At 43.0% G+C, this 21502-nt stretch overlaps 1 protein-coding gene across 4 annotated transcripts in view; it reads right to left on the bottom strand.

Annotated features, from left to right (window-relative positions):
• Positions 1 to 529: 529 nt before the first annotated feature.
• Positions 530 to 21502, bottom strand: part of Sema1a (semaphorin 1a) — a 137696-nt gene continuing 116723 nt past the window's right edge. For 2 of the 4 annotated variants that reach the window (XM_050188206.3, XM_050188208.3), the window contains 10 exons: positions 21275 to 21353; positions 19132 to 19279; positions 18176 to 18297; positions 17490 to 17572; positions 16830 to 17043; positions 15747 to 15821; positions 15249 to 15313; positions 14144 to 14323; positions 11780 to 11896; positions 530 to 4848 (listed from right to left, as the gene is read on the bottom strand). In XM_050188206.3, the coding sequence (XP_050044163.1) occupies positions 4475 to 4848; positions 11780 to 11896; positions 14144 to 14323; positions 15249 to 15313; positions 15747 to 15821; positions 16830 to 17043; positions 17490 to 17572; positions 18176 to 18297; positions 19132 to 19279; positions 21275 to 21353 (1457 nt within the window). In that variant the 3' untranslated portion in view covers positions 530 to 4474. The remainder of the gene's footprint in view (positions 4849 to 11779; positions 11897 to 14143; positions 14324 to 15248; positions 15314 to 15746; positions 15822 to 16829; positions 17044 to 17489; positions 17573 to 18175; positions 18298 to 19131; positions 19280 to 21274; positions 21354 to 21502) is intronic. The other 2 variants (XM_050188209.3, XM_050188210.3) reach the window with 2 other exon arrangements.

Below are 21502 nucleotides of genomic sequence, written 5' to 3'. Positions count from 1 at the left end.
ACTTGAAAAAAAAAACTCACTAAAGAACATTTTCGCATACTTTTAAATTTCGGCACAAGGTATGTGGGTCACCCTGAATAGAAACCTCGTAAATGTCGTAACATAGAAAGTAAAATAAATGCCGATTATGGTGCAATGTATTTTAGTTAAATAAGCTTGCGGGCGATGAATGTGAAACTCTTGTATATTGCAATTCTAAGCTTGCGTTGAGTACAGCATGTTCCTTAACACAACACCCTTCAATAGGTTAAGTGCAATTAACTACAAGTATATTCCATAGGCTGAAGCACGTCTGCTATCTACCTACTCATCTTCTATGCAGTGCAATACTTCCAGCTTGATAACATGGCAGTTAAGACCTGTGCTTCGACTCAATGACCCATGTTTCCTTTTATTGATGCTCAGAGCTACAGTTTGGCTTTCCTTCACTTATGAATACAGAAATTGGGAGATCGCACATGCCACAAATGCACATGTGTACTTGCATACAGCTTAAGCACTTGACTATTACAAAAGATGACACAGTGTGCACCTTGGAGTCAGAAGTTTTATTATCATAGTAACGTCAACATACCTGTACAATACTTGCGCTGTCATGGGACATGGACATGCTAGCCTGCACGAGGAGAATATAGTTCTCTCCGAGCAGGGTCACTTCTCTCGATGTACAAAAGAATATGAAGTATGCACACAAAAGTCACTATCTTTTGTTGATACAGACTGTCGAGGTGGGAACCAGGTGGCAGCAGGATGCGGAAAGAGGGAGGGCTTCGATTACAACATTATCCCTGTATACGCATACAGTGTTATTACTAGCTGTTATTGTCTGACGAAAAAACTGTATGTGGCCAGCAGGGAACACTGGCCTGACTATGTTGCCAGATGCCTGTTGTCTCTCAGCCGTGTTTTTAAAAACAATAAAATCCGAAGCACTCTGGACAGTCACATGTTACACACTGTGGCAGAAAAAACAATTGAGGACAGCTATGTACACATACAGCAACACCTAGCTGGCACATTCACTGAAAAGGTGCAAGCGATACAAGCGCAAATAAAAGGTTGTTCAAGTCATCCAACCATAAGGGCAGAACAAGGCAAAAAATTGGGTACTAGGTTCTAATAGTAAAGCAATGATCAGTGATCTTCACAGGCTGCGAGCTTGCTTGCCGGGAGCAATGGTACATGTGTTCGGCATGAGATCAAGATGCATTGAAAACAATTGGCCAATTTTGCCCACACACCAGCGACACGAAACTAGTAACTTGTTATGCTTACGTGATGAGTGGTCGCGTCAGGTTTGCACTCGTGCAAACCTGACGTGCTACCTGGTAAGTATCACTTTGTGTTGCGTGCCATTTTTCATTACCTGTCGATGCATCTACCACACACCTTTCTTTATATAAACAAATGAAATGCAAACATCCAGAGCTTGATTGCAAAGAAAAGGTTCTAAATACTCTGCATAAGTCTATTTTTCTTTTTAGATGTTGAAACAAGCTAAACTGTCAGTTGAAGCTGCCTGTTCGATCACTGGCTTTGCCCATGTATACAACAAGCAAGTGTGTGCCCATCGTAATATGTGTGATGTCTCTATAATGTACAAATGAACATGACAGATGCAACAGAAATGCCGAGCATAATCTTTAACTTAGCAACCCTAAAGGCACCTTAATTTCACTTCGTTTCTTGTGATCAGCCACAGTTTTCAACGACAGGGAAAGGTCATGCTAAACCGCAAGGTGGGCACAAGCAGGCGTTAAATGAAGATCAAGTGTATTATTAGCACAGACTGGGGAGCTTCAAATGGTCAGGATCCATTCACAAGCATCAATAGCACACTTTTCCTATCGCTAGAACAAAGGCTCGTTAGGACTTACCAGAATGTCTCTCTTTTTTCTACTATTCTGGAAATATTACAGACCATGCATGACATGATGCCTGATGCTTGTTTTCTGTTCATAATGGTCTATACCACTATACTTCATTGCCTTTACTACCAAGATAAACACAGTTATTGTTGTGCCCTTGTTCTTATGATAACGATGACCTTTGAACAAGCAATATTAAAAGCTGTCTACTGAACATACTGCAAGACATTTTTTGAACAATTTGCTGGGAGTTCTATGTAACATTTACATAATGCAAGTCTAACATTGATTGCGGAGTGCTCGTTAAGTTGCACAGGGGCTGCAACCTAAAACAACAAAACTTAACACAAATATTTCTAGTGAGAAATCAACTATGTACAAGAATTCAATAAAAGAACACACCCAAGAAATATATCCTCCTAAAGAAAGAAACTGCTCCGAACGCCATCTCATGAACGAGTATTTGAGTGCAGGTGCCCGTTCAAAGCTGCCATGCATAAATAGACTTCTTTGTATTAATTTACATTCTATGCCTCTTTTTTTTTTTTTTTCATACTTCCTTGCCGAGCTTCTAGTTCTTACACAAGACTTAACAACCACACAAACCAAATAATGACGAGTTCTATTCCACAGTCTATGACACAGGAGTGCTGGAAATGATGAAACAAATTCACAAATGCATCACGGAGCACACTGCTTCACTGGCCACATTGTGCGACGTAGCTAGCATAATGACAACACATTAAGTTCTAAACACATCCCCGTATTTTACATGATCGATGGCGATTTTTATTTCGGCGTGCCTTCGGCTTCGACTTTTGGCAAAGCCACTCGCTTGACCACGACTATTTGAATTAAAGGACAGTCCCAGGCAACAGTACTAACAAGTCTCAGTGCTAGTCCTTGCATTAAAAAGAGGCAAGGACCAATGCGCCACAGGTGGAGAAAGTTCACGTCGTAGCTTGCAGTTGCGTGGCTCGAGACGTTTCTGTCACTTTACAGGTCGATGTACGCACCACTGAAAAGTGTGTTCTTTGTACAACAGTCCTTGCTTGAGCGGCATAGCTGTGTAGGACTCTTCACCAAAGCATAATACCAGAGTTCCAGCAAAAGCACATACATTGTATGCTTCAACTTTATGTAAAGTACACACAAGATGCCAAGTGAAGCAACAACACTGGACTGACACATAAACCCTGGATGCTTGTTTTCAAGACTAGGTTAAATTGAACCACAGGGACCACTCCACTTCTGTGCCGCGCACTGTATGTAATATATGCCAATTGTGCCACATGCTGTGTCAACGTATCTTGGCAGCAGCTTGCGGACGGCAAGGAAATCACCATACCAATATGCCAACAGATCGGTGTGTGCCCAAAAGCACGAGGGGAAAGAAAATAGTCACGAAAATGTGTATCAGCTCTGTACATTATGCTTAATGTCACATTTGCAGATGGCATTGAATAAATAATATCTCATCATTTTACGAGACAAAACACTCAATTACTGACACACTGCTTAACAGGTGCAGATACAGGTGTAAAGAAATGGCGCAAAGTACACTTTTTTTTGAGCAAGAGGTGGGGAAAGGGATGTGTAAAGTAAACAAGAATCATGGCTAAAAATTGAAGTAACTTGCGAATGGAATGCTGATGCTTTACAATGCGTAACAAGTTGTATACTGGGGTAAAATGGGAGAAAAAAAAGAAGTAAAACAATAAAAGTGGAGGCAGCCAAGCAAGGTACGAGTAAGTCCTTTGGAAGAGCAACAGTGGCAACAGATTCATTGTTGGGTGAGACGCAACCGAGATGCAGAAGCCAGCACTGGCGCTTTCCGGACACTGTCCCATGATGATTCAAGGCAGCCCACTCAAGTGCTGATGCGTGCCAACCAAGACTAGATCTGATCGCTGTCCTCCTCTGCAGGATTGTGGGGACTGGGGGTTGGTGGGAGGCGGGTGTAGACTACACATGGTCTCTGGCCACTCAAGAGTGTCCACCGCTAAGTAGACAGAACACTCGCGCATCAGCAGAGCTTGCAGCAACTTCAGCCTAGACCAGTCACCCAGCTGCCGAAGAGCCAGGCAGCTGCACACAGGCACAGCTCTGCAAGCAAGAGCGCATGCATGCACGCACACACTTGTTATAGCTGACACACACACGCAGCAGAACAAACAATGTTGCACGTGCAGTCCCCTGTAGTCTTCCATTTGTGCAAGCGCGGCAGGTGCCTGCTTGCTGGTGTCTCTTGAACTGACTGTTTCTTCTTTTTTTTTTTAATTTTCCCTAAATGCCGGACCCAGGAGCGGCAAGCCCACAGCTCTTGTGCTGCGGAGGCCTCGCAGAAAGAAAGAGAAGGCGCCTCTTGAACGTGCGCAGTGCCGTCTTGCGCTTTGCATAATGGCCATTCGCATTCCTCTGTCGGCTGCTCGATCACGTTGTGCTCGAGATGCTGCTCATTCCTCCAGAAGCGCTCGCATCAAAGTGTCTGCGCAGGTTGGTGAAGGGCTCCTAGCCAGATGTGCAGGGGGAAGAGAGCATGCATCTGTTGCAGCCCGAGGTGCTCAGTAGACCTGAAACGGCTCCAGGCCCGGCCTCGCAAGAGGCTATAAGTAAATCTTTTTCACTTTCTGCAGAGGCTTGTTGTCCGCCGAGCTGTTGGCATTCTTGCCATTCTTGGGCGGCACATTGAGGACAAGGTTAATGGGCTTGGCATGGTTGTGTGTCGATGAGAGGAAACCTTCTGCGTGGGGGTCGCCACCCCGGTCGAGGTAACGCGAATAGTCGTCGGGCGGGCATGTCTCCTCTGCTTCATCGTCACTGCGGCAGCGTCGACTGAAGATGTAACCACTGATGAAGCCCACCACCAGGGAGGACACAATGCTGGTAGTCACAGCAATGGCCAGAGTCTCGGCCGTGTAGAACTGGGAGGAACCGCCTGTCCTTTGGTCGCCATGCAAGGAGGAGCCAGCCACAGCACCTGTGGGGAGGGAGGCACGATGTGGGTGAGGAGGGAAATCAAGGCGCACTATGCATCAGTATGCAGTGCAGGTCAGGACTAATTTCTCGGCTGGAAAGGTTGCCAATCCATAAACAAGCGTAGAGGCCTGATTGAGCTGACGATTCATGGTGACACAGAGCACAGCAGGCTGTATGAGCACTTAACAAAGCAGCACAACAACCAGTGCCAACCTTCCAACTGAATTTACTAGTGCTCTGCATAAAGTATAAATGTAAGCAAGCAAAGAGGTAGAAAAAAAAAGTCATATCAAATTATGACAAATTCAGTTGGAACATTGAGCTGTGCTTGTGCTTATTTGCTTGTTTTGTCACTGCGCATAGTGCTGTGCTTGCTGCTACCTGTGTAAACAGGGCTCTTTCAAGAGCTAGGTGTTTATGCTCGCATGTCACAGAACTAGCAAACCATGTGTGAAGAGGAAGAGCTGAGGGAGACAATTGCGTACAAAACATGATAGAGAGATGCACCAAGAATAAGCATGTGTGTGGACCTTTGGGCTGGCGCTCAGTATGAAGCAAGCCCTTTCCCTGAATCCCTGAGAGGACAGATTCAGAACATACAAGGAAAGGATGATGGAGTAAGAAAATGCTGCCGCACAGTTTGACCCCTTTACTAAGAGTGATGAGGTGTGCTATGCTATCAATCATTCTCACATGATTTATTTTGCATTTCGTACTGAAATGTATGATGAGCTATTCAATACTGCCTTTTCTTTTTGTTGCAGTTTTAGAACAGCATGACCCCTGCTCAGGTAAAGGTCATATTAAATGATGTCAAGTAATCCACATTAACTGACAATTTCGTGATCCCTTTCCATGTATACTAATGAAATGTCATGCCCAGAGAGACAGGGATTGCAATGAGTAGGAAGACTACATATCACAATGGTGATATTCTGCGAACTCTAGACCAAATTGAAGTGCGGACGAACTAGTAGTTTTCAGTCACATTTCTTCTTGCACTGCACATAGATAAGCCTTTTGCACAATGTGTAGCTGCAATGTCATATCCTCATGTTAATGCCGCAAACAACAAAGTACAGGATGAGGGAAAGAAAAAAAAAAACAACAACCGGATGGCATATATACGTTCCACTTCAAGTGCTCATATTTCTTTCAATGTGGCTGAAATACAATCCTTTATTTGTCACTTGTGCCCCATCCCAAGAAAGTAGGCACCCTAAATACCACACTAAAGGCTCTTCACTGCAAGACCCTTAACTGAAAAGGCAAAAATAAGATAATAAAAAATGTTTTAGCTCAACTGTAGATGCCGCCTCAAATTACTAGCTGCCATTTTATCATTTTTATTTCTTGCATAAAAATTAACATGCTCATGCAAGGTTATACAGTGTGTACAGTTATACAGTATACCAAGCTCTAGAAAAAAATAATTCAATCTTTTTTCATAAAAGAAACTGAGTGAATGTTGTTCAGAGTCAAGTTGAGAAGCCATCAGTAATATTTTGTAGGTGACACTCAACTGTACGTGCACGATTATATAGTGCCACCAATTGTAATGCGCAGTTATATTACTGCCAAAATATAAAAAAAAAATAACTTCGTGCCAATTCTACTGTCCACATAAAGTAACAGAACCTGAGTCGATGCACACCATGCTGACACAATATTGTGGAACATACAAGGGCACACAGACACGCGCACAGCTGAATCTTGGTGGCTAGTGGCTATCGAGCCTGACAACGCCCCCTTTTCGCTGTCAACCAACCACAGAAAGTAATCTTCAGTTCCATTTAATGCATTAGAAATGCCACACTTCTGGAAGTTTGCGCAACCATCGTCTGCGGGAGGGCATCCCATGCACCATGGACCCACCTTGCGATGTCTTCGAGCGTCACTTTCGTCAGACGACCCGTTTGATGGAAATGTGGCTTGCTACCTTGCAATGAGCTTTCTTTCTTTAGTAAGAACCGGTTTCATTTTCGATTTTAAGTAGAATTAGTTCCAATTGTAATGTGCATGCAATATTTAGTGCACCTCTTGTTAAAAAAAAGCGCAAGTTAGATTCACGCAAATACGGTAGGTAATTACAAGTAATTATCAGTACAAATAAATATGCACTTAGTTTTGCCTGTGCAAGCTTGGTTCTTGTTAGCTGGGACATCTTTTACATAATGCCTTCTCATTACCACATCTAAATTCGTGTTCACAAGCAGTGTATCAACTACAGCCATTTCTTTTTTAGTCTTCCCACCCAATGTCCTACAAAAATATATACTGAGTTTTTTTAATCTAAGTTAATCGATTATTTGTAATCAATTGGAATGGTTATTAAAATCAACCTGGCAACTATTGTACATGGTGACAAGCATGAGAAAGTAAAAAAAAAAGAGAGAAATCCGTAAAAAGCAAGTCCCGAGACACTGCTGTTATATCATATATAATATGCTAAAATTAACTTATGATAATGGCAGTGAAGAAAAACTTTCTGCCGTCTTCAACTGCACTTTTCTTCCCTTGGCATGTAACTCTACTGGCCCACCAGTTATCCGCTGTATACATTACATGGCCTGCCCATCTCCATTTTTTCCTCCTTAACTTTAGCTAGAATATCAGTTATCCCCTTTTGCTCTCTGATCCGCACTGCTCTTCTAATGCATCTTAAACGGGTAGCATATGCTGCTGTGAACATCTCAGCCAAGTTTTGCCATCATACAGCGCGTGGAGTTCACAAGCGGATCGCAAAGTCACCTTTCTCTCAAACGCGCTCTTTTCAACAGAAGGCCCTCTCCTCACTCTCTTCTGGCCGCTTTAGTTCGTTACTCCCTTAGACGGCTGCTACTGGCCGACAGCCGACATCAAGCTGCGGTTGGCTACATGGCATAGATGCCATGGCTGCCACAAGGTGCTGCCGCGAGTCCACTGGCTAAGTGCACAGTGGTTTGCCGAGGACAACTGCGTTTGGCTTATGTTTAGTGTGTCGTAGGCACCAAAGGCGGAAGTTGTGGCATCTATGTTAACATCCAAAATGAAATTTGAACTGCACACCACGGTGACATTTAGAAGGCGGAGAATTGTGGGCACACCCCACTGCGCCGTAGCCTTCACAGTGCAAGGCATCGAAGAAGGAATGGGAGCACAGTGGAGGCCGTGCTTGATTGCCAATAACTCCGCTTCTGTTGAACGCATTGCAGTACTTTTTGTGGCAAAGTATTTCCGAAATAGCCTACTTTTCACTTCAAATGCCTTCCTCCACTTCGATAAAAAATGGTTCAGGGCTGCTTTAATGTTATGCCTAACACTTTTCATTCCATCGCTATTTGTTCAGTCCTTAACTTGTTCTCAAGTTTCTTTTTAACCTCCAAGTTTCTGCCCCATATGTCAGTCCCGGTAGAATGCAATGATTGTACACTTTTCTTTCCTATTACAGCGGTAAGCTCCTGGCCATAATTTGGTAATGTGCAATCCTTTAATTTCAGTTCTCGTAAGTGCTAATTGATTAAGTAATTTATGTGATTTAATGTCTTGAAGCAACACTGGGAATATGATTGGTGCCATATTGAGAGGCTCTGGATTAATTCTGACCACCTAGTTTTCTTCATATGCAAATCTAAATGCAATTGCATAAGTGTTATAGCATTCCTGCCCTACCAGAGTACAGCATTAGGGCAAGTAATCAAGCTTTCAACCTTACGTTAGCATTCAGTACCAAAAGTTTCAAGCTGCGATATGTTCGGAATTATTGCATTTCACCAACGTTAACACCCAAGTGCCCAACTGTCCTTAGTTTTATTGTACCTTAGTTTACACCATACTTGGGATTGAGTACTGGTAAAAAAGAACTGAGGTTAAGAAAATGTGCTAAGGCCTTCCAACAGTATTTTTCTCTGTCTCTTAGCAGAGTCAGCTAACCAACAATTTAAGATGCATGAGCAGGTTTTTTTCTTCCTCCGAAATTGTGCCATTCAGTGACAGTGCAGTATTTGAGACTATGTCTACCAAAAGTAGGAAGCTATTTGCCTGAAAGAGCTAGATCTCGTCCCCTTGATTTCACTTTCACATTTCAAAAATAGAAGTCCAGTAAAAGTGCCATATGCAGTGCGTGTCAAAAGAGCAACAATCTTCAGTTTCTCTGCTGCTGTCAGTCATCACTTCTCTTCAGCTCATGAGCCATTGTTGTTGCCGCACAGGATTGGTCAGTCATTCATTTCACTTTGTGGTATTTGGCATGCTACCGTACAAGTTGAATAATATGAACGGACAACAAAAAGATATGCGGAAGCCATGGACTTCCTCAGACAGATGTGCACATGTACAGAAACTCAGACAGATGTGCACATGTACAGAAAGCGAACACGCACAAGCCTGCAGTGCCCTTGTTGCTAATAAATATCCAAAGACTCACTACCTTGACAGGTGGCACTCTTAGGTTATGTGTCAATGTTTGAACTCTTCGAAACAGTTTTGAAAAGATGCTATATTTGGGGGCTGATTGCCAAGCAACTTCAGGTCCCAGAGGCTGTAGCTCTACACAATGCATTTGTTTTTATTGTGGACCATGCTTACATGCCTGCAAACAAATGCGCCACACTAGACAGATTGCCAAACACCACAATGAGAAACCAAGTCACTCAACACTCATCTGAAGGGCTTATAAGTCAATGCCGTTCTGTTGTTGCCATGTAGTTGGAAGGCCACCAATGTGCTGCAGCAAGTCCAATGCTAGCTGTATGAATCAGCCTTCAGCTCTGATAGTCTGTTATTTTCATCGCATTCCATAAAACACAATATGACTGAAGCTGTATTTTGGAAGAAGCTATGAGAACTCAATTAGCAGGATGTCCTGGCAACAAAACATCTTGTGCGATGTCTTTCTGTATACATATACATTAAAAACAATTGGGAGTTCCTTATACTTTCCTTAACTTCAATTACTGTCAACCTCTTTCATAGTAACTTTTCATCGAATGTGAGATGGCCCCCCCTTGCACATTTTTCAGCTTGCTACTTAATGAATCAACCTGCACTGACTTGTCATTTTATTATCCCTTTTGTAATGCAATCAGTTAGGCAATGTTCCCTGTATACCATGCTCACGTCACAAGCTGAAGGGAAAAATTGCATGCTCATTTTAACCCATCCATGGCAGAACCACACCATGGCCTGCTTTTGTTCCAGACAACCACTGCAAATGACACAGAAGATTCAACCTAATAAGGGTTTGCCAGGTCCCTCATATTAAAGCATAGGAGTGAGATGAAAAAATGTCAACAAAACTACATGCACCCTCAAAGTTGTGGAAGAGTGATCCTCAGATGCCATGGAAGGCTGCAGCATACTAGTAGTCCCCACAAGTCTATATGGCTGATAAAAGTGAAATGAATCAGTCTGAAAGAGATTCAAACCACAAGAGTGATGGACGTGCAAAAATAAGTCACAGACAATAGTGGAATTGATCGCTGACATGCTTGCTTTATTGTACTCAACACTGCTAACCTCATTCCAGTGCCATGATAGTGTGGTTTTGAAAATGATGAACCCAACATTGTTGAGAAACAAAGGTATTGCTAGACTTCTTAGCAGGTGATGGCAGCACGAATCATGGCCCAGCATAAGTCAGCTAGTACTTAAAGGTAAACCAGCTAAATCAACAGCATGCCAGCATGTTTGGTCAACCACTGATAATGTCAAAACATCACAAAAGGCCTTGCCCATGCCCAGAAACTCCTACAGCAATCTGTGTCACATAATGGGAGATGACAAAGAGTGCATCATATATCAAGTGTATGGCTGCAACCATTGAGTAGCTGTAGACACCACTGAAAACATTCTTTGGCTATTTTCAGACTTGCACAACAAGAATTCCATGTTTTCTTCTGTTGGGATCCACTAGACATTCAGTGAGTCGGCAAAAGTTACCATATTTGCACAAATGTAGTATGTGACTTGAAGTTGCATGTAGCACTGTCAGCTAAGCAGCTACAAGGACAGAAAATTATATGCACAAATACTTGTAAAACAGGCATCTGCACATTTTCTACTCATATAATCAATGATTCAATGGCAGGCCTTGGATAGGAATAGATATCCTGGACATTACGTGACTATGTAAAGGCCATGCCAAAAATTCAGAATTTATTTTAGCTTTCACACAACATCTGTATGTAAGCTCCTGCAGGGTGCCTGAAACATCAATTAAACCAAGTTATTTCTTTCTTTTGTAGCTCAGTGTTGTGACTCATTCAGGCAGGAACACTGGGCCGCTATTTTGTAGCGATGCCTTATGCCTTATTCTATGCTATTCTTATCATCCACCACACACGGTCGCCTGATCCCGTTGATAATGTGGGCAGACTGTCGCTCTGACCACTGGTCAAGCGCGAAAAGCCTGAAAAAGCATAGAATCGGAAAAGGCATCACTACAAAATACCGGCCCTGCACAATCAGACACCACAATGTTGCACCACTTTGCATCCTAGTTATGCGAGAAATCCAGCTTAAAAACCATGATGTAAACCTAAAGTTTGCTTTCTTACTTGCTCAGAGGCTTGGTGGTTGAGCGCCTGCTGTTTGCTCTTATTTCTTTTTTTAAAGTACGCGTGCTGCCGTTCCACACATAATGCGAGAGACATATTTCGCCAGAGATTGCAGAAAGAAAAAAATGCAACCTCACATTACATACTTGCATATTCACATAAGAGCTGCCCTTTTGAATTCCCAGCAGCACACACACACCACTTCTCCTTGTGATCGTAATAACAGGTGTGAGAGAGAGTGTGGTTAGTTGGGTTATTATCCACAGCTGTGGCAGTGCAAGTGACAGACTGTCACATCTGAGTGTGGAGCACCGAAGGACACGCAAGCGCTAGGAAGCCAGAAGGGGAAACGGAGAGAAAAGAAGAGGTCTTTCCGGAGGGAGGGGCCGGGCTCACCTTCATGACCGTCTCCCAAGGGACGGGACGCCGAATTTGGGTGAGCAGCGTCGTCCATTCCAGACCCCTGGTACTGGTGCGGGGACCGCAGGGGACCATTCGATGATGGGGGCCTCCCTGGCACCCACAGGCAAGACCACCATTGGTCAGTGCTCTAACCACCGCATGCCCACGCCAGACAATGTGTCTACACCCACACCACCGCAATCTGCCGCCAACACCACCGCACACTTAGTCCAGCGACGTACACAGTGCAGGTCATTTATTAACTAGACAGCCAATAATTTGTACACTTAAATTTTTTTTTTGTGCATTTGTATCTTTATGTCGACAACCATATCACGCAGGTTAACGCACAAAACTCCTTTATGCCTATGTTTGGTGAACTATGAAATTGACTGGATTTTGGAATTTGTGGCATGCATTATAGTGGCAGATGGAAAAGTGGTAAAAATGCTTTGGCTTTATTTAGAGTTCTGTAGGTTCCCTATGGTGTTTGAAGCAGCTAGTCTCAGAAATATTATATAAGCTGTGGAGACCTCTGAAAGACTAAAATTGGCTGATGATAACTGCTTCGCATGTTAAGGAAGCTTATCTACACACGAAGTCCCGGAAGGAGTGCTGTCCAAGTCAAGTCCTGTCTGCTAAAACTAACTGCTTGTGCAAGCATTATCATCAGTAGCTACCAAGCTACCATATGTTGCTCATCTGATATCATATGATATCAGATAATCTTTTCTGAGCACATGTAGTAGTGCAATCACTTCTTCTGTACTGAGAACTTGCAACAGCCTTGCCAGCAACAGTAAGATTTAAGAAAGATATGCAGAAAGACCTTGTTTAATGCCTTATAATTTGTATGAGGCAAATTTCAACAATGCGCTATGTTGCATGCAATTTGCACGTCTGGCTTACAAGAGGATGCCTAAAACAGTGACGACTATGACACTTACAGCTGCAAAACTATACATGCTATTTCTTGAAACTTGCAGTGGTCTCAAAGTGAGCTACATATTAGCTATACAGCAATATCTTGCGGGCAGGTGGTCTAGACGTCCGATTGCGATGGTGTTCTTTATTTTTTTCACAGTCCCCACAAACTCAATGCAATCATACCCTGCTGAAGATCTTGATGTAACGTAGCCTGATCAAGAAGAATGTTGTAAACAGCTGTCGTGTGACAAGAGCAAGTGCCTTATGCTCGACCGGAACGTGCAGAGCAAGTGCACAGGTCACACAGGAGCAACAGTTCAATAAAAACTGACTCTCTTACAGAATGTCAATTGTTTCTTTACGTTGATGGGGCAACTTACATAAACAATCTGACGTGGCATGCCATGAACTTCAGAATGTTAAATTTACAACATGTTTGCATAGCCAATTGCTTATGCACGCAACAAGTAAGCCGTTAAAGATTACTCAACCAGCTAGCTACTGCCATGCGCAGTACGATAGCATTGAGTTTGCACTTCCCACATCAGACAGGAAAAAAAATACAATCGCAAAAAAATTCAGTGATTATGAAAGCTGCAAGAAAGATTGTTAGTTAGCTGGCTCAATTAAAATCACTGGTGCTTCAGCTTCATGCAGGAAGACCCGTCAGCCATTTTCACCGTCACCACAAGTAAGTGCATGTCAGGTCAGTCATATTATAAAATGAATAACAACCACCACCACCACACATACAAGAGCAAGCTGTGCAAACAGTGAAAGCGCTCGGTCACTTATACATCAGCCAGATGGTGTGCTGAACATAGCTTCTGAGCACTACATAGCCTCAATCTTAGGTTGTAATAGGTGAAATCGGTAAAGGAAGGTAAAGCTCTGTAATATTCCAATATCTTCTATACAGCGCTGGAAACAGCAGATGTAAAATTGCATACTTCATAAATTTCGATGCGTGTGGTAAATTGTAGCAATAAGTCATAATTGATGAAAATTGTCAGAAACAAGCCCACATTATGCACTCTGTTCTTTCTTTACAAAGCACTATATGGCACACTAGCCTTCCAATATCTACTGCTGCTCACAAAATGGAGGGTTTTCTTCGACTTTAATAGCATGTCTTACAGATGTTTGAGTTAAAATGCCCTGTGCAAGCCTTTTTGCACTCCATTCTCAAAGCTGAGGAGTAACCGCCAAGTGTGCGGGGATTGCGCAGCTTGCCACCGGGGTGCATCATGCAAGTGAGCACACATGTTCACAACAGTGTGTGTTAATAGCATGGAGACAGAGTGAGAGAGAGAGGTTGTGTCTATTGTGGCATTTATCCATTTCCCTTGCTTTGGCCATGGCGTCCCTTGAAGCGTAGGGCGTATGGTTTCGTTAGTCGGTCTGCATTCTCTGAGAGTGGCCCACACTAACCAAATAAATGGGGTCGTGTGAGGTCATTGAATTCTTCGGCGGCCATGTCAGGGTCGTCGACCTCGGCAGTGGATGACGACGTGGGAGGAAGGGTTGGGGGAGGAGGGCAAGTGCAGTCGCACGGGGGGCACACGCTCACCGGAGGAGATGCTGTCACACCTGACGCCCCCTGCAACACCCCTGTACCGAGCCAGGTCGAAAGAAGCGCGTCACGAACGACGGTGTGCATCGACATACCCAGCTTACCCTTTCTCTGGGACACATACTGTTTTCTAAGGAACAGCAGCACAATTGATAAAATTAGTCTGACGTGCGGCGATGTGTGGCAACGTAACAGATTCTTCGGCTCGGAGAGCTGGGCATGAAACTTTCAAAACATACACGAGCTCGCAAGGCCTTTCCAAAATTCACTGCAAAAAGAACTGGCATGAGCTGTGCCTCGAAAACACTCAGTTCAGCTACTTAAACAACAATAGTTACACTATCTGCTGGCCAGAATAAATTACACTTCATAACTTAAACTACAACTCTAGCGTTCATATAAGCATTGCTTAGCAAACGATGAATACCTTCCCTTGTCTTTTCTATTGTGCCTACTTTAGCTACCACCAATTACTTCTACATAATTTCTTTGAATGTAACCTTGCATCAAAAGCAAAATTCTTCGGAGTGGTAAGTTATAAACTGGAACAAACTGTGATCATTAATCAAGGCCAACACGATCTCCAAGATCCTACTCTCGCTTGTTGTGTACATGGCCTAAAAAAAAAATTTAAAGCAGGTGCGTGGCAACTTCAAGTCAGTTACACCTCACATATGCTCAACAGCTTTATGTGCGAACTCACCTAAACTATAGGTTCATAGTCGACAGACTTCTAATCATGCACAAGGCAAAAACAAAGACCAAAAGACAAAATGCATTTCTTGGCGCAACTGCTAAGGCCACACCAACACCGTGCAGTAGGTGCAACAGCTCAATTGAGGCTGCGGTGCTGATCCTGTGAGCTGTTGAGTGTGTCAGCAGCATGGCAAACCTAGTCATTCAATGGAAAGAAAGTATTCAACACCTGCTCCATTACTGAATGTACCAAACGTGAAAAGGTACCTTGGCCGCATCGGTGGTCCCATCCTTCTTCGATGTTCTGGACGTAGCTGTCTTTCTTCCTCACCCTGCGGAGAATGCGCATAGTAATTATTGCTAAAAATGGAACAAGTTGCCTACTGAAAATTTCTAACATATTGATGGCGCTAAATGTCAAGACATAGAACATGCAGTAGACAAGATTGGCTCTGAGCATTAAACGAGGTCATTCTGAAAGGTTCACAATAAAGTGCAACAAGACTAAAAAGAAAAAGAAGAACATTGCTAATCACCACTCATCAAGCATGTATGTGTGCCACGGATTCCCTCACTCTACTAATCAATTTCTTTTTTTTTTTACTACTGACTCATTTACAAATTTGTATTCCCGAGTACTGTATGTCCTGTCAAACTGTGGTGCACCAGGACATTTTTTTTTGCGATAACATACAAGCAAGTAACCAATTGAGTAACGTCATTATATTGAAGTTTCAACATAGTAAATATCCAAGAGGCGTTTACCTTAAGCTTGGGTTGACACAAGTGCCACGATCACTGTCCCATGCACAGTACGGGTCCTGGAGGGCCACGCAATCCCTGCAAACACGACAAAATCAAGCATGATTCAGGGAAGTGATCTCACACTGCAGTGCTTCTAGGAGCAAAACTGTTCCAGAGGCCACATTTTCAGGTTCCCTGGTAACCCAAATTTGTTCGTGCCATGCACCTTTTCATCACAATGCCATGATCTATTATTTTCCGGCGGACATGCTGCCTTGTTTTGCCACATACATGTGCCTTCAAGTATGCCTGTTAAGTGTTGGCCTAAGCAAGGAATAAACAGAGGAACCAGGTGGATGTCAGAGGCACTTTTAGGCAGGTCCCAAGTGCTACTGACGCATGCACTGATTTGTTAAAAGAAAGCTGCAGCACATGCCACACACTAGTATTAAATTATTTACATTTTACTTGCAACAGCAAGTAAAATGGAAGCAACATGTGTTTAATTAACTTGCTTAATGTGTGCACTGGTTTGTGAAGCATATTGTGTGTCATATGTGCCTCTGAGATGTCTCATCACACAAAATTTTGCTTGTCACAGCAAGTGTTTTCACTGGTTTGGGTCATCCTCTCTGAAGCCTCTTGTCTGTCATCCAATCGTGCAACAGAGAAAAACAAGGCAGGAAAAAAGAAAGCAAGAAACGCGCACCAAAATTTTGGAGGCAGCATTTGTTATTAGTAGTAGTAGTCGTCGTAGTAGTAGTAGTAGTAGTAGTAGTAGTAGTAGTAGTAGTAGTAGTAGCAGTAGAAGTAGTAGTAGTAAACATTATTTTGTCTGGGATGAGGTTTAGGGAGGATTGCTCTACAGCAAACACAGAGGCTTCATCAAGGTGCATAGTACCTGTAAATCGCTAGCGCAAGTTCGTCAGCAGCACCGTGTGCAAGGGAGACCCGAACTAACTATTAAAAGTTCTTTCAGTTGCAGTTTTACGTGAAGAGTCATTTCTAATTTCGGCGCAATACATCTTGGCATTAACAGTCTCATGCAGAGCCTAAATGCCAGTGTGCAGAAGGAAAAGAAATGCCAGTGAATAATAGACTCACGCGCAAGTGGCAGCATAGCGCTGGCAGCCAAAGAGAGGCACAGCCTGTATCTCTGAGTGGGTGACGACGACCAGGCGCCCTTGTGGCCGGTGCACCAGCAGGTTAGTGACAGGTGCACCTTGAAACACTCCGACATCCTCCACTAGCACGGGGCGGCCTCCTGCCGACTGCTGCTGCCGTGGCACGTTCACTGCCTTCAGCACGCGGCCAGTGTCTGCATGGCAGTAGCAAACAGAGTTTCTAGTTTTATTCACTGCGAACTAATAACAGTGATGCTTATTTCTTGATGTAATGTACTTTTGTACTTGATCACCAAGTATGCAAGCTGTCCTTGCTGCACTAAATGCCGATTCAGTCTGCTTTCTGTCTATACCTTGAAATTCCTTGCCCTTCATGACTTGAAAGGCCTTGCATGAGGCTCTCACCTTCTTTAACGAAGGCAAAAGGCCTCAAGGTTTCGTGGCCAACCAGATTTCACCTGTACAAGGCAAGAATTGTCCTTGGATCTGGTAAGAGACAAGGCATGCCCTACTAGAATGTGGTTACTGTATGGAAAACATACATGCATTGCACAGCCTCCTCCTAGCTTTTCCTAGCTCATACGACATGTTTACATGAACAAAAGCACCCACAGTCGGGATATCATGCCATGAAACACACCTGTTCCAATGAAGAGAACGTCATACTTCTTGCCGCTCACAGTTTCCACTTGGGGGTCCACAGCAATGTAAGTGAACCGGTACCTGAGTAATGACAGATAGTTTGTGAGATCAAGTGCTGTGATGACATGCACTAATTAAATAGCTAAAATAGAAAAATCTGAAAACAGGTGAGTACAGAAGCTGGTGGCATGCTATTCTATTGCAACTAACAACACATAAAAACAACCATCAAAGTAAAACGGACAGTTATACACTTATACGTGGACTAGGTTTTATGTCATTTCAAGCATTCATAAGTACAGTCTCATTACTACATGCACAAAAGAGATGACAAGAGAGGTCTGGACCTCTTAGACTTACACAATGTTAAGCGACATTAAAGGCTCTTACGAGACTAGCTACTAGCTGCTAACTTTTTTTGCACAGCAGTATTTGCTGCTGAAACTGGACAGCACATCAAGCTGGCTTACAGAGGGTTTGTTGCTGCACTGTATCAATGCCATTACTGCGTTCATGAATTGCCAATGAAAAAACTTTCAGATCTCTGGATATGTTGGTGCTTACAGAGCCACATAGCAAATAGATGCTTTATTAACAAATCCTGGGTAATCCTGTACAGTTACAGTTACAGCTATCAGCTGCAAGAATATGTGAAGTTATACAGATTCAAGACGGCAAACTTACTGGAAGCCTGTGTGCACCAATATAGGCCGACCAAAGTGTGACGGAACTGCCTGGTCCATTAGCGGATGCTCCGTGATAAAGTTGAGCGTCACGTCTGGTAGTGTCCTGGAGTCATTGACACACTGGAACAAAGATGTGCACATGAAAAATGTGCTGAAGGCCCCATAAAAGTACATGGTCTGAAGCCCTAATTCCAAGGAAGTGCATTTGTAGCAGCTTTCAAGAAGCAGCCCACATTATTAAGTAAAGGAATGACAACAAATGAAAGACACAAGAATGTCTGGATTGAGTGCTAAATCCTATCTCATTTTGCCTCTAATAATTCACTGTTTTCTCGTGCTACAGTAATTATATGCAATGCCAATTAGTAAGAAAGTCATAAGGGATCCCTATGCTAGAAAGATTTGTTGAAACATAATTAGGCATCATTTCTGGTTAGATACAATGTATTTATTTATTTATTATTTATTTATTTACTTTTAACAGCGCTAAGTGACACCAACCATGGTAAATGACACGAACAGACACGCCACACATGACAAGACAGCGCAAACTACCAACTGGTTTGCACTCTCTCATTCTTTGTGGTGTGTCTGTTCGTGTGTCATTTACCATGGTTGGTGTCACTCAGCGCAGCTAAAAATGAATAAACACCAACTAGCCCAGTTCTCCATCACATTATTCATAGCATATATATTACTGTGGTGATCTGGTAACGAAAAAAAAACAACAAAAAAATCTGAAATCTCATTTTGTAGAAAGCAAATAACTTTGTGAATTGACGTAAATCAGTAATTTGTTTTATGAATTGGTTGTCTTGAATAAAAAGTGAGCATGACCAGCAATTTGTTCAAATATGCAGCATTGCTAGTGTGTTCAAGGCTATTGATCGCAGTGTGCATATGCTGTTATAGTAGGCTATAACAGTCCCTCTGTGTTGCTTCAAGAACACTCACTTGACCCGGCCGGGGCTCTGGAACCTTTGAGTTGACAATGGGCAACCAGTTTGAGTTGATGTCATCCTGCCCCTTGAAACTGCCCTCAAAGACCCGCTGAATGTCCTCGACGCGGAATGCACACACCGCCGATCCGCTGATGCTGTTGCTGTTGTGAGAAAGTGAGTGATGCCACATGTATCATTTATCACTTCCGGCAGCAATGCAGGAAGAAAGGGTACTCAATAAACAAACTGCTGTGTTCTGATGCCATTCTAACAGTGAGGCATTACTTATTTGGGAGCTAAGGTCAAGTCTGACCTCGTGGGGTACTTTTTATGTGCACTATAATTTCAGTACATAGGCATTTTATATTTCACTTTTAACAGAATGCAGCCAAATCAAAATGTCTGCTTGCATTATTTTGTCTCTTCATTATAGCCTAAGCAATTCTCAGTATTTGTGCTGTAATGGGCACTAATCAATGTAACTAGCAATCTCCATAGTGGTTAAATGCTACGGGTGTGTAAATATTGAAAACTTTTGAATTCAAACCGGTCCTCAAATCAAATATAGTCACTTTTTGTAGGTAGAAATATTTTTCAAATAGTTTTCAAATACGTCATATTGCCAACTATGCATGATCAAGCATAAAAGTGGCGCAAATGTGTGACAAATTTAATCCTGATGGCCATATTAGACAAAACACGAGAAGTCATGTAGTAGAGGAAGCTAGGTCGTGCACGAAGTCACTCTTCTGGCTAAACTGCCATCATATGTGAACTCACCAACGAGTCCCTAGTATGTGAGTAAACTGCTTATTTGGTTTCTAATGTACTATTTGTGCTTTTAAACACTTCATAATGTGCAATGTAATGACAGATACTTGTTAACATTGTGAATATACTACTATTATGTGAAGATTATTCTATATTATTGGAGAAAACAGCTGCTCATTACCCAAAAACTATTTGATATTCAAGTCAATTCGCTTCTCCAATATTTCTTTCATATTCAATTTGACCTTGAAAGTTGCTGTTTGTACACCACTAGCAAATGCAAAGAAAGTATGGCAACTTACACACATCTATTCTGAAAAATAATAAAAAAGTGATTTTCATTTACGTCAGCTCACAAACTGAGCATGGGCACTGCAGTTGGTAGCCAGTGGCAAGTACAAAATGTTTTCTTAAAGGGCCCCTCACCAGACCCCATAGCAAATTTTGGTTATATGCTGAAAGTTGTTACGTGTTCTCTAGGGAGCGTTCTGCCGTAAAAATTACGAAAATCGGCTCATTAATAGCCAAGATTTCAGTGCCGCGAACCCATTATTTCAGGAGGCAAGCTCCACTGCATAGCGGGACACTCTCTCCACTTGCCCCGTCTAGCCTCTGCAAGCGAAATTCCTTCCCTGCGTTCTCCGATACCAGACCTTGAGGATCGCGTGATGCTTACGTCACGAGCCCCGCCTTCATTTTTTTTTTGTTCGGCGCTGCGCACGAGCTGTTGTGATTGTCTGCTTTCACGCAGCGCATGATTTTGCACGCTGTGCACAAGGACACATGACTAACAGTATAATTCAGTGCTGCACGAATAAGCGGATCGCAGATCATGATCATGCACTGAAACACTGTAGAAAATGTCATAGCTTTGGTACCTGCACACATGACTGCACGACCGTGGGAACAAGCAGACGAAGCGGAAGTACACCTCTCTTGCTTCGGTGCGAAGTAAAACAAAAAACACATAGACATTCTGCTTGTGTGTTTTATTATTTCTCTAAACTTCAATTAGTCAATTCAAGCAACAGATTACGCAAATAACAGATGGTGACTTGAATCATTCTTGAAGTCACGTGTCACCACGAGCGACGTTACACTGCAGACACGAGTACGTCGCCGTCCGACTAGGAGCGCAGCGGCCGTGAGGAGAAGGGAAAACGGCGTTCGGATTGAAATTTCAGACCTTTCCGCGGCGCATGGTGATGTAATTCTTTGCAAACACAATCGATGGCGCGCATTCTATGCTCTGCGCTTGTCAGCTCAAAATTGCCAGACCTGGTGAGGGGCCCTTTAAAGAGAAACTTTAAATATATGCATGCAACACTGTGTACAAACATGACAACCCACACGAAAGCAAAGGAAATTCTTGAATGCAAACATACTGTGGCGTGGTGAATACACTGTAGATGAGCTTGGCCTCTTTGCCGTTGTAGATGCCATCCACAATTGGGCTGGTTGATTCTGGAAAGCATTTTTCAACATGGACACATGTATGTCATGTAGTCACCACCTAAACAACTAAGATACTAAGCAAGTGAATGTATACGTCAAGGCATTAGACAGTAAAGTGCAGAAGCAAAGCTTGCAGTGCAGTGTCATGGCATAGTGTG

Source organism: Dermacentor andersoni, chromosome 2 (genome assembly GCF_023375885.2).
Source record: "Dermacentor andersoni chromosome 2, qqDerAnde1_hic_scaffold, whole genome shotgun sequence".
NCBI classification, from domain to species: Eukaryota; Metazoa; Arthropoda; class Arachnida; order Ixodida; family Ixodidae; genus Dermacentor; species Dermacentor andersoni.
Note: the sequence above shows the minus strand (reverse complement) of the source record. Positions and strands in the feature narration are given on the sequence as shown.